Source organism: Sus scrofa, chromosome 5 (assembly GCF_054392235.1).
Source record: "Sus scrofa isolate SSC_HxYL_T2T_F1_AM1 chromosome 5, Sscrofa_HxYL_maternal_Yorkshire_Landrace_v2.0, whole genome shotgun sequence".
NCBI classification, from domain to species: domain Eukaryota; kingdom Metazoa; phylum Chordata; class Mammalia; order Artiodactyla; family Suidae; genus Sus; species Sus scrofa.
In genome coordinates this window covers 106,009,968-106,022,644 of record NC_139387.1, presented here as the reverse complement: position 1 = coordinate 106,022,644, position 12,677 = coordinate 106,009,968, and the positions used below count along the sequence as shown (strand labels likewise).

The following is a 12,677-nucleotide window of genomic DNA, read 5'->3' as shown; positions in this document are numbered from 1 at the left end:
TATGATTGAAATAAAGGAGGTGTTTTGGGTTTGTTTCTGGGGTTTTGTTGTTGTTGTTTGGTTTGGTTTTGCTTTCCTCTTGGCATGCTTGCAACTTCTCTTTTCTTCTCAGGGAAGGTACCAGATAACGGGTGTTCTTTTTCCTTGCCACTGCTTTGTCTGTGGTATCCTCTCTGGCCAGTCTTTCTGAATGGGTCCTTCATACATTCATGCTCTAGCCTCTCAGTCAAATAGAACTTGGCTGTTCCACAGCACATGCACCTGCCTCCCAAGCCTTGCTCCCACAAAATCTCCCCCATGTGAATAAATGATACCTGCGTTCACTTAGGTGCCACAAGCCAACGCTGTGGCGTCATCCTTGACTCCCCTTTCTGTGTTACCCCCACCTCCAAGCCGCCAGTCCCCTCTCCTCAAGATGTTCCAGACCTGACCACATGGGACCATTTTCGCTGCTTTCACCCTCGTCTTAAGCATGGGGTATTCGTTTCTGTGTCCTCTGTAGTCATTTTTGTACCCCCAATCTAAAGGGTTTTTTGTAATAAAAAAATATATATGAGATCACATTGTACCTCTATGTAAACTCCTCCATGGGGTTCCTTCCTAGTCAGAAGAAATCACAGGGCTTGTCTCAGCATCACAGACATTAAAATTGAAATGACACAGAGAGGATTAGCATGGCCCCCATGCAGAATGACACACATTTGCGACGTGTTCCATATTTTGTGCAGCTTCAAGCGGGCTCTTCAACCCTGTACTGGGTAACACCACGGAAACGACTGAGTCAGAGCAACATGCGGCACCCAGTATTGAACCTGTGATTTTTACTACCAAAAAAACTAAATGAATTCCAGACTCCTTCCAGTATTTGCTATGCCTCATCCATCCCGGTTCCTCCTGTCTCTCACTGTCATTTCCTGTGACTCTTTGTGGAAATCACCCCACGGCCGCCTATTAGTTTTCTGACTAGGCTCGAACACGCCAAACATGCCCGATGGTTGCGTGGTTCACCCACGCCCTCTCCTTGGGTCACTTCTCCAGTGTCCCCTGAGGTCTTTCTTCTTCACTTTAGCATGAAACGTAAAATGCATATGAATGAGTGAAAATTTTTAAAAAATGAGTTAACATTACAGACCAGGGGAAAAAAAAATTAAGGGAGAACATAGGAGCAGGGGTTAAGGCACATAAGGAAATTGGCCTGATAAGGTACAGGAATTGATCCAAGAAGATTTGAGCCAGACTGTGGACTGTTTTGAAACTTACACTGATGGTTAAATAAAACGAGTAGAAACAAGGAGGCATTGAGATATTTTCAAGCAAGGGCAGAAGACAATTCCATTTAAGGATTATGCTGATGAAATGAAGTTCACTGAGTCAGGAAACGTGAAATTCAAGATGTGAGTTGGAAGGGCCTTTTATTTGGGGGTGGGGGGAATACTGGCAATGGGAGACATTGTGTAGGAAAATTGAGAAATTTTTGACCATGATGAAAAATTCTGCGAAGCATTTTTGACATTTGGTTATTAGGACCCAGCGCGTGGCATTCAAGTTGGAGGAAGAATTTTTTTTTTTTCTTTTTTTGAGGAAATAGAAGGTAGAAAATCAAAGACTGTCAGGGCTGTCTATGCTAGGTCTGAAGCCAGTTCATTCCATTTGGTGTATGGTTTTCTTTTTACTTTTTTCAAGTTTAATATAATTTGATATTTATTGTATTTCGGAGTATGCTTGATTTACAGTGTTGTGTGAGCTAGTTTAAGGTTGATAGCAAAGGGATGTGTGTATATGTATATCCACTGACTTGTGATTTTCTCAGCCATCCCTCCAAACTGGTATTATGTTTGTGTTTTCTAATTGAGGAAAAAGGGACTCAGGGATGTTACAAGAGATACTCAGAGTCGCACAGTTAAGTAAGTACAGGCAGCAAGGCTCAGCAAACACAGGCTAGTCCTTCTCTAGGCTGGTTCTCTCCACGAGAACTGGAGACATAGATTGTTAGCCCTCAGAGCTCTGCGACTGACGCCCTTGCTTACTGGGTTATTTGTTGGCTCTGTGCCTCTGCAGCTAAGCCTTGCCGGCGGGCACTCTGTGCTGTTCATGGGTGTGTGGTTATATCACCAGCACCTAGAACAGCACGAGGCAAACCAGAGCGTCTCCAACTCCCATCTCCCTCCCTTGCCTCAGCTGACCGCAGGCTCTTTCTCTTGTTGTCTCTGAACCACCCCCCGTCCAAACATCCCAGCCAGTGCACAGAATGAGTAACGGGCTTGATGTGAGGAGCTGGGATAAGCAGTGGCTCCCCCATAAGGCGCGCTTCTAGAAAATGCTGATAGAATCCAAAAGACACCACGAAAAACCTGCTGAGAAATGATTGCTTTTTTCCCACACTTTCCCAACCGCCATCCCTCTCTAACCATAATAACAAAAAGAATAAACTTGATGAACCATCACGTGACCTCCCAACCCCCCTTCCTAGGGACCCAGTCGTGTGTGTGTGTGTGTGTGTGTGTGTTTCGTTGACTCCTAACTTTATGAACTCTTGTGAGAATTTTATTTCCTTCATAATTTGGCACTTGACTCAATAGTGGTTAAAATAGAATGATGGAATAGATGATTTGATACTTCTCCCGAAAAAGGAATGTTCTGGCCTCCAGTGAGTTTGTTTTGCATCTAGGAGGTGGTGGGAGGCACTGTCTTTAATGACCTGGCTCGTGGGAGTAACTGGGACCGCTGTCCTTTGAGTTGTGATGCACTTTTTAAAGCTGCGTGCTGTCTCTCTGCCAGCGGACAACACGCAAGAATTTGACTACCTTGCTTAGCATGACATTGATAAATGAGCCACTTTCTTCTCTTCTATCCTTAAAACTGAAGCAGAAGAAAGTTCACAGACCCTTTTATGTTTTTGCATATAACGTCTGTATCGCCTCTTTACCCATCATAGTTTTCATTTTGTATCCTTCCTTTATTATCATCTTCTGAAAGTTTGTGTATTATTTTCCAGGGATGGATGATGTAAAGGCTGACCACGCTTGGAGGCTGTGTGTATAATGAAATATATTCTTTGTCATTCAGAACGCTGCCTTCTCTTGCAAACTCTGTATGCATATGCATGTTTATATCTATACCTAAAATAATAGTCAACTCCTATTGTACACTGAGAATGTGGCTATTCCTGTAATGACTACGTTGTGTGTATCCTTTCAGAGTATTCAGTAATATTACGAAATAGGCTTTCTTATCCTCTTATTTAAAAAAATAGACTTTATTTTAAGAGCAGTTTCAGGCTTACAGAAAAAGTAAGGAGAAAATACAGAACTGGCGTACGTTCTTCTACCCTCCTACACAGTTTTCCTGGTTGTATCAACGTGGACTTCTGTTATACATGTCACAGTTGATGAACCAACACATTATTATTAATTAAAGGCCATAGTCTACCTTAAGGTTCCCTCTTTGTGTTACATAGTCTATGGGTTTTGAAAAATGTGTAAGGACATGTATCTGCCGTTATAGTGTCATACAGAATAGTTTCACTGCCCTAAAAAATCCTCTGTTCTCCACCTGTCCTTTTTTTGTAATGGAGAACATTATAGCCAAAAGAGGAAATTATTTCCCAAGAGTCTCTTAGCTACATAAGTGTAAGAGCTGTTCTGCTTCCCTGAATCTGTGCTCTTCACTCATACGTTAGGCTGCCTGATACGTCTCACTTACCTAATCATTTAGGGAATCCTAACCGGGTAAGATTCTTGCTAATTCTTGCTTAACTTCATGAAAGTGTGATATGTGTAACAAGTATTTTGCCTGCGCTTCCCTTTGAAATTAAAATGCTACGAGAAGTATTGCAGGGGCTTTTAAATTTTTAATTATTGGAGAGATGACGAGCCTTGCGAATTAAAGAGCAGTTATTGACTGGAGAAGCATTAGCAAAATGTAAGAGGAAGTGAGGAGGTCTGATCTTTTGCTTATCACTGGCTGCTGGGATAACGGGTGAATAAAGGATACAGCAACAGGGGGCATTTTTAAAATGAATGATAAACAAAAAGGAGAGGCCATATGAAGAAATGAGTCAACTTGCATGAAATGTAGCATATTAGGTTAATCATACCCCTTTGTCTTTGGAAGATTTGTCTTCATCGCAGTGGTTTAAAAAATTATGTGTGAAGGGGAGAAAAAAAAACTCCTGAAGTTCACGTGGTAGGTGGTATATACATTAGAAGGAACAAGCAGATAAGATTGTTTCTCTTGACACTAGACCCAAGATTTGGACACTCCCCTGTGTCTTGCTCCCTCCCTTCTTCATTCTCACCTCTCAGGACCAGAAGGAACTGTTACAGGAAATTTCTTCTTCTGGCCGTTCTCCTACCCACCCCTTTTTGTTTACTCTGTAAGCAGTTTTGATTCAGAAGCTGTAAACACAGCAGAGCATGTATAATTTTAGACTTGGCCTGGATTATGACATTGTTTCATGAAAAACCAATTTATTGCATATAAGTGTTACCCCCTGCTTTTGGATTATTTTCTTCAGAGTATGACGGTAATATTTATAGCTAAGAAGAAGATCTCGCTTTAGATTAAATCCTGGTCTGGGAGTATTGTTGGTCTGAATGCAAGCATCAGGGATAAGCAGTAGTAGCTTGAGAGTCAGCAAAGTGTGACTCGGTTTCTTCCTATATAAAGTGATTGTTAAGACAAAGTCATCTCCAAAGCTGAAATGGTGATCATTCTTTACAAGAAAGAAGGAACGAATGAAGAAGAACCAAATCGAAGGGAGAAAATAAAATAGAAAATGAAGCTGTGTTTCCCATCATTCCTAAAAACTCTCTCATCCTTTTGGTTTCTGTGAAACCATTTTTTTTTTTTTTCTCCAGCTTTTTCTCTGGCTCTCCTGGTCTCTTCTCTTTAACATCTTTGATGAACTTAATCTCATCGTCTCTTCTCCTAATCTTGACGTTTCCCAGGATTCTGACTTCTCTCTCCATCTGTTCTCCTTGATCATCCTCATTTAGATAAAAACGGAACACCTTTTTTGGGTGACAATTAGCACGCAGACATTAGCCTACTTCCTTTGGGCCCAGGAGGGGAGGAATTCCCTCGTGATCTGATCCGCTGCTGAATCATCCGTTTTCTCTGTTTTTCAAGGGTCGTAAGAGTGAGGCTGAAAAGTTCTTCTTGAAGGCTATTGAGCTGGATCCCACCAAAGGAAACTGTTACATGCATTATGGTGAGTGGTTGACAGTTTTTTTTCCGTGTCTCCCACATTTACGATGAATGTTGATGTGAAATGTAGGTGGTGCTGGCAAAGAACATTATGAGAGGGCGTTGACTTTGCAGGTGAAGCCTCATGCTAGAGTCTGGCCGCCTTGTTCAAAGCTGTCACATTAACAAGGTCTGTACATCCTGTTTCCCTTTGGTGCTTTTCATAGGACTTCAGCGGGGAAAGGCATTTTCAGGTTGTTGTGTGTTTTGTTTTGTTTTTTCAAGCTCACTTTGGAATTTAAATGAAGTCTCATCAAGAAATCATTTTGCTCCTTGTCTGATGCATGGTATATAATTAAAATATTAGCTCTCTCTTCAGTGCAAATGATAACGTATCATTCTGAATGTATCATTTTGAAGTTTCAAGAAGGCTTACTTTTTGGCCTCAAAATCTTGCTTTCTGAGAGATATGGATATACCCTGGCCTCTAAATGCCTGAGATTGGGGTCAAGGATGAAAACTCTAAGGGCTGTGTCTCACTTGGTTCACTGGATTTATCCCTGCTTTATCTTAGCCAGTCTGGAATGAGCTTGTATAACAGCCTGTCACTCTCCACACTATCCTAAGTAGTGAGTCATTGTGTTCAGTGAGATGAGGTATGTAGCTGGTTTGGTAATAGGTAAGATGTACTAATTTCTCCCATAGTTGCATTTGGAATGACTTTCAAGGAGCCAAAAAGCATTTACTTTTGCTGATCCCTTGGAAAATTTAAAAAAAAAAAAATTTTTTTTAACCATCCTTGGCTTTGACATGTTAGTTATTATCAAGCAGTAAACTTGAAGACTGGTGGAAATAAAAAATCTTGAGGAAATAAAGTTGAAATTCCTTCTTCCATTTTCCAACTGGTAAACATAAATGGGTGACGGGCTCTCCGTGTGGAAAATGAAAATAATGGAATAGAGGATACACTCAAGCAACCACCAGTCCATTTACGGGTGTACATTGAGTGTGTATGTTTATAAACCTAGGGTTGTGATATCTTTCCAGCGTAACATAGAATGTAATTTCACACAACTTGTTGCATAACCACTCCTGACTGTGTTTCACAATGCAGTTTTACTGCCGTGTTGAGACAGAAGTCAACTAATTTAAGTTTGCTGCAGAATGTACTTTATTTTTTCCGGTTTTCATATATGAATAATTTTAAATTAGGATTTTTCTCACGCATGCTCTTTTGGGTACCCCTACTGAGCTAAAGCAGTTCTCTGACTACCTTCTCTGAGCACTAAAGAACCTCTTGTCATTTTACAAAAGAGAAATTTTTTTCTCCTATCTTGCTGTTTACGTTGCCCATACCTCCCACTAATTCTACTTCCTACCTCTTCTAAGCTTTTCCCATCATTTTATGATATGCTCTGGACTTTTCTCATTCAACTCCTTTAAACTTCATCATTACTGCATTTGAAATGCCATTGAAAAAAATCACTATTTATTAATTTTGAGTTAGCCCCCTTATTATTCTGATTTGTCGATCTTTACCCACTGCTCTCTTTTTATTTATCATTATTTTTTATATTATAACAGACTCCTGAAAAATTGTTTTTCCAGTGCTCGTCATAGGGAGTATTTCTCCTTTGAGGACTTTTTGGATTTCGTTTTAACAGAAAGGGCGACAAAGTCTTTGCTGTGTATGTTATTTGGAAAACAGTGATAGATGTTCTGTAAATGCATGTGTAAAATTGATTCTTCCTGCTACTCTGGGGTTGTTTAAACTTTTTGGCCTACATCCATTATTAGAAGTACATTTAGTTCCTAAAGGAGGAGTGGCAGCATAACTCAATATACTTTTATGAAATAGTTTCAATATTTTCTCTCCACTCTGGATTAGGGAATGGTGAGGACTCAAGATGAGGCAGCAAAAAGGAGCAGTCAAGGAAAAATAATCTACAAACAGACAGGAAACCCGTGACCAGGTGCTTGATAGTCCTGTCTGCTTGTGTTCAGGTTATTAAAAAATGTACATTTAAAGGAATATTATTGCTTTTTATTTGGGGGAAATCTGCTTCCAGCAATTAAAATTTAGAACTGAAAGTTCTTCTAAAATGATCTACTATAACCTCTGTTGCACAAGTAAGTAGACTGAAACCTAGAGAAATGAAGTTGATTTGCCCCAGTCGGTTGTAAGTAACTAAATTTTGGATCCCTCGATAACTATCATTGTTTTTTTTAATATGTTTTCATTTCTTTTCACAACATTGTCGATAGACAAGGAGATATGTTGATCAGCCATCCCTTCTGTGCACAGCTTTAAAATGTCCAATTCATATACGTCATGACTTAGCTTGAAGTTCTTAGGGACAGGTGTTTCTTAATTTTAATATGTATAAGATGTGTCTAATAGATGCAAAGCACTGTTCTATTTTCAGAGAGTGAGTCCTGCTAGCTAGGTAGGATATAAACAGGATGATGTCATTTCTAGCAGGTGATGTGGTGAACAGTGGGTCCTCCATGAAACCAAATGGTCAGGTAAAGCATCTTTGAGGAGATGACATCTGAAATCTGTAAGCTTATGCCCATCTCTTTGAAGAGCCAGATGAGTGCTCTTCAGAGAAAAGAAACCAGAAGTTCGGAGGTCACGGGCAAGCCCAAGCCTGTGGTCACAGCAGAGAAAGAAGTGACCCTTACAGGAAAGTGGGGGGTGAGACCCGAGAGGAGGCAGAACCCCTGGGACTTTGTAACCACGTAGGGAGTTTGCGTTTTATTTTCAGGGCAGGGGAGGGGACCACGTGGACAAGACAGGACTAGAGAAAGGTCCGAGGAGAGCCAGGGGAACTCTCTTGCTATCTGACAGGCAGAACTGACGGTGGCTTGGACTGGGGAGTTTTGTAGGAATGTGATTCTTTATGTTGAACTTGTACACTTTTTCTTAGAAGAGTCTAAGATAATAGAGAGGAGCTGTTTTCCGTATTTACCTCATCGTTATCCAGCACATCGCCCCATCTCAAAATGTACAGTAAATGTTGAGTCAGTTTAGTATACTCTCCATTTTAGAACTGGATGGAGCTCCCAACATTGATTCAGAGTTTTTTCATTAGAATTTTATTACTTCTTGTCCAAGAAAATGCATACCAAGATTTTTTTTTTTTTTTTTTTTTTTTTAGTCTTTTTGCCATTTCTTGGGCCACTCCTGTGGCATATGGAGGTTCCCAGGCTAGGGGTCCAATCAGAGCTGGAGCCACCAGCCCAGACCAGAGCCACAGCAACGCAGGATCTGAGGCACGTCTGCAACCTACACCACAGCTCATGGCAACGCCGGATCCCTAACCCACTGAGCAAAGCCAGGGATCGAACCCGCAACTTCATGGTTCCTAGTCGGATTCGTTAACCACTGAGCCACGACGGGAACTCCATACCACGATTCTTATATCAGTTTGTCCCTAACTTGCTGGTTATGGATATTCTTAGGGTGTTTATACCCATGGACTGAATGAATAATAGCACTCCCTCAGCTTAAAAATAAATGTTTAAGTGAAATTTTAATGTTAAATGAATGTTTATGTAATGTCAATGAAATGTAAATGAAATGTTAAATGTTGTTTTGAACCCTTTATTTTTTTTTTAAATGCTTTTGCAAATGCCAATGAAAACGCCAGAGTAGATGAATTTTATTCTGTCGGATATTCACTCTGCTGGGTGATTATGTGCTTTTTATTTGCTTGTTAATGATACAAGTGACTTGTAATATGCCATCCAGTTGGGACTAGACAGAGGAAATTATAGGAATCTATATTGGCTGCAGTGTCAATTAGGAGGCAGTATTTAAAAGTACTATTACTTATTTGTATTTTGAATCCACCAGTTTTATATCTTCGGAGAAGGGATTTCATTAGTGATTGCTTTTTTTTTTTCCCCCCTCAAATTGGCTTGTAAGAGAGAAAGCAAGGCAGGTTTATAAAACTGGTTTAATAAATTGGTTATTTATTCGACCAGCTCCGATTCGACCCCTAGCCTGGGAACCTCCATATGCCACAGGAGTGGCCCAAGAAATGGCAAAAAGACCAAAAAAAAAAAAAAAAAAAAATCTTGGTATGCATTTTCTTGGACAAGAAAATGGCCTCTGTGATACCTATAGTCTCTGGAATTAAGATTCCTCTTCTGTCAAGTGGAAGGATTGATGTGGGCTTCCAAAATGTCCCAATACTCACATTTCATGTTGTTGCTACTATACACTTAATTTCTCACTGGTCTTTCATCCAAAACTTTAAGGAATGTATAAAAGATAGGTTTCAAACTATGCTATCAGTAATACTACACTGTTGTATCATATCAAGCTGATAGTGTATTAACATGCCTATATAAAACAAAACATAAGGAGTTCTTTAGAATTTAGTTTACAAATGTCAAAGGTGAGCATTTAGTGCCTTGATATCTCATGCGGGCCTGTAATTGCATAGGATTCTCCCTGAATTTCCCTTGGGCTCCAGTAGAAAGCTTCTGCCAAAAGAATGAAAGTCAAAACAAGACTATTCATGGTAGTAAATTTGATGTAGACTGAAACAAACCAGTATAATTTGTTAATAAGATACCTATGATGTATCAGTCTGGGGCAGATGGGAAGTCATCAGATATTATGCACCAAAGCATAAAAAGTTAAAAGAGAGCCGATTGTGAGAAACGCTATTGAGACAGTTCTTTCTGCCTCTTCACCATGTGTTTCTGAAAAGGCCTTTAGCCTGTTTTCTTCGTTATTGACACTCTCTCCGAGTGACGGTGTTCAGTTCTAAGAATTCAGCTACACAGTGATGAGTCCTGATCTTCTTCCTCCAGCTGAGTCTTTCGCAAGCACCCCTCGAGATGTAGGGACATTGGAACAAAGAAGATGGACTCTGTAGACACAAACTGGTGAGGGAGGCACAAAGTATAAAAATAATGATTCAGTTGCAATTATGATTAGTTCTAAAAAGGAGCCACGGTATCAACTAGAGGGCCTTGACCGGGGTGGCTGGAGTCCGAGAGAGCTATGTGTGGTACGTGGAGGCTATATCTGAAACATAAAGAGGAGTTCGCCAGACAAAACTGTAGAAATAAGGGGATGCACTGAGCACATTAAAGCAGAGAAGGTGCTTGAGGCAGAAGGTATAGCATGTGTCTGGGGAATAGCTCAAGAACAGAACCAGGATCATAGCTAGATGCTAGAGGAGACACCTTCTGGCTCCAGAGAAGGAGGAACATCTAAATTATGAGCTGTCAGGTTATGAAATGAGTGCCCATCAAAGATTTTTCAAGTGTGAGTTTATAAGGATAGTAGGGAAAATTCAAGCATTGGGAATGGTGAGAGGGCTGGTCCAGGCAACCATGAAATCATTTCTAACACTGAGGATCAGCCATTCCATCACGCTTCCTCTTGGGCCCACAGAGAAGGGTGCACTTTTTAAAAAAACTATAATTATCTGAATTATTTTGGGGTGGGATGACTATCCACAAGTGTAGACTCCTGAAAATGCTTCACTACTCTTAGCAAACGCTTTATGATCTTACCCATTGTTTTCTGACCCTGGTCTTTTTTTGGTCATTATCAAACCCCTATGACGTAGGAATGGATTCCAATTACATTTGTTTAAGATAATGAAAAATTCAGAATTTTCAAGCGACTCTCCTGATCAGAATTTTCAGCATATGTCTGTAGTGGGAGAAGAACATGAAAATCCTATCTTTCAAGTTTTAAGGCAAAACTTTCTACCATTAATATTGTAGGCTGTTTTTCTGCAGGAAGATGTGTATATATATATATATATATATATATATATAAAACTTCATTTTAAAAAGTAGGTACTAGAGGAAACTTAAAATATTGGGTTTGATTTATTATCAATGAACGCTAAAAGAAGCAGTTTGAAGAAAATGTAATAGATGGAATTGATGAGAGGCCTGTGGTTACTTTTATTATCCATAATTAGAATAGAATATGGCAATGAACTGAGGTTAGTATGTTGTAACATTTCATTTTTAGTCACCAGAAATTATAAGACTATTTTAAAAATTAAATAATGAGCTAAATAATGGTATTTTCTGGATTAAAAATGAAAGTACATTTTTAGCCTTTGCAAAAGTTGCACTGAGATTACAGTTATGTGTAATGTTTAACACCCTAACATTTTATTAAAATATCAGTGTTTTTGTCTGTCTTTATTGCTCCGAGGACAGCCCAGGCAGGTCACAGGTATATAATTAGAATAGGATTTTTCTAAATGTTGTTCCAGACTATTTCATGTATTACCTATGATTTTTGTTTTAAATTGTGCTTAATAATTTAAACTTCATACCTATGTGCATTTTATGTAAGAGACTCTCCAGAGACTTTTAAAATTAAAACTTTCCCATGAGTAAAATTGGAAGAAACAGGGAAGGGATTATCTCAGCTTAAAAGCCACAAATAAAGGAGAAATTCAATGATTAACATGGGCCCAAAAAGGAATACAGTTAAAGGAAAAACAGTACAGTGATAGGAAATCATTTCCTTAAAAGCAGATAATTAAAGATTAGGCTACTTAAGACATGAGAAACTCTGTAAGACTGCAAAGAAAATAGAATACAAAGACCACAGGATATGAACAAACAATTCTCAGAAGAGGAAATGTAGCAAGTTTTAAAAGATGTATTTCATTAGCAATCAAAGAAATTCAAGTAACAATGAATTCCTTTCAGCAGCTGTAGCACTTATTCTCAGTAATTCCTGGTAATATAGCTTAAGAAAATATGACTTTTTTCTGTATTTAAGATTATTAAGAACGACAGTAACTGGAGCACATCATTGATGTTTATCCGAAGCAAAACTAGGAAAGCACCTAAATGCCTGAAAAAGGAAAGTAATTAAATAAATTAGGGTTATTCCTCTTGATGAAATATTATAAATCAAATTAAATTTATAGAGAAGAGTAATAACAGAGGCAACTATCTGTGTTACTGTAGATGAAGAATTACTAAAGCAAACAAAATAACGACATCGTTAAAAAAGCAAAGTAAAACAAGCAGACTGTTAAGGATGGATATTTTAGCTTTTTGGATTTTTGCAGGCAATTTTTGGGGTGTTTAACAAACAGGCTTAATGTTTTCTATTTTGTTTTCTTTAATGAGCATGTGAGTTTTAGAAGGAATAAATAACACAATGGGAAAGAACAAGTATCTTAATCAATAGTTTTGTCTGTAGAAAAGATGGGGAAATTATTATAGTCACCAAATAATTATGCAAAAATTATTTAACAGAACTCAACATGTAAAATTGAAGACATTAAAACAATTAAGAAAGGAATAAAAAGCAGGGAAAAGCATCTTGCCCCAATTGTCCAATAAATACCATATTTCCATGATGAATGCATCAACTATGTGAAAGTACAAACATTTGCTAAGGGCTTTTATGTCCTGAGAAATTCACATGTATCGTCTCATTTGATCCCCGCAAAAACACAGGGATGAGGTTACCTGACCGTCTC

General features: G+C 38.9%; 1 protein-coding gene and 1 non-coding gene across 51 annotated transcripts in view; both read left to right on the top strand.

Moving 5' to 3' along the window:
* The window catches only part of TMTC2 (transmembrane O-mannosyltransferase targeting cadherins 2), a 949,512-nt gene that overhangs the window by 305,763 nt on the left and 631,072 nt on the right, over positions 1–12,677 (top strand). For 46 of the 50 annotated variants that reach the window (XR_014804529.1, XR_014804552.1, XR_014804560.1 and 43 more), the window contains exon 9: positions 5,131–5,212. The exons of the other annotated variants lie outside the window; for them this stretch is intronic. Coding sequence is in view for 1 of the 46 variants with exons in the window: in XM_021093031.2 (XP_020948690.2) it covers positions 5,131–5,212 (82 nt within the window). In the remaining 45 variants the exon portion in view is untranslated. The remainder of the gene's footprint in view (positions 1–5,130; positions 5,213–12,677) is intronic. 50 annotated transcript variants of the gene reach the window in all.
* Positions 620–723, top strand: LOC146403601 (U6 spliceosomal RNA). The gene has a single exon (XR_014804722.1). It is a non-coding gene; the product is annotated as a U6 spliceosomal RNA (small nuclear RNA).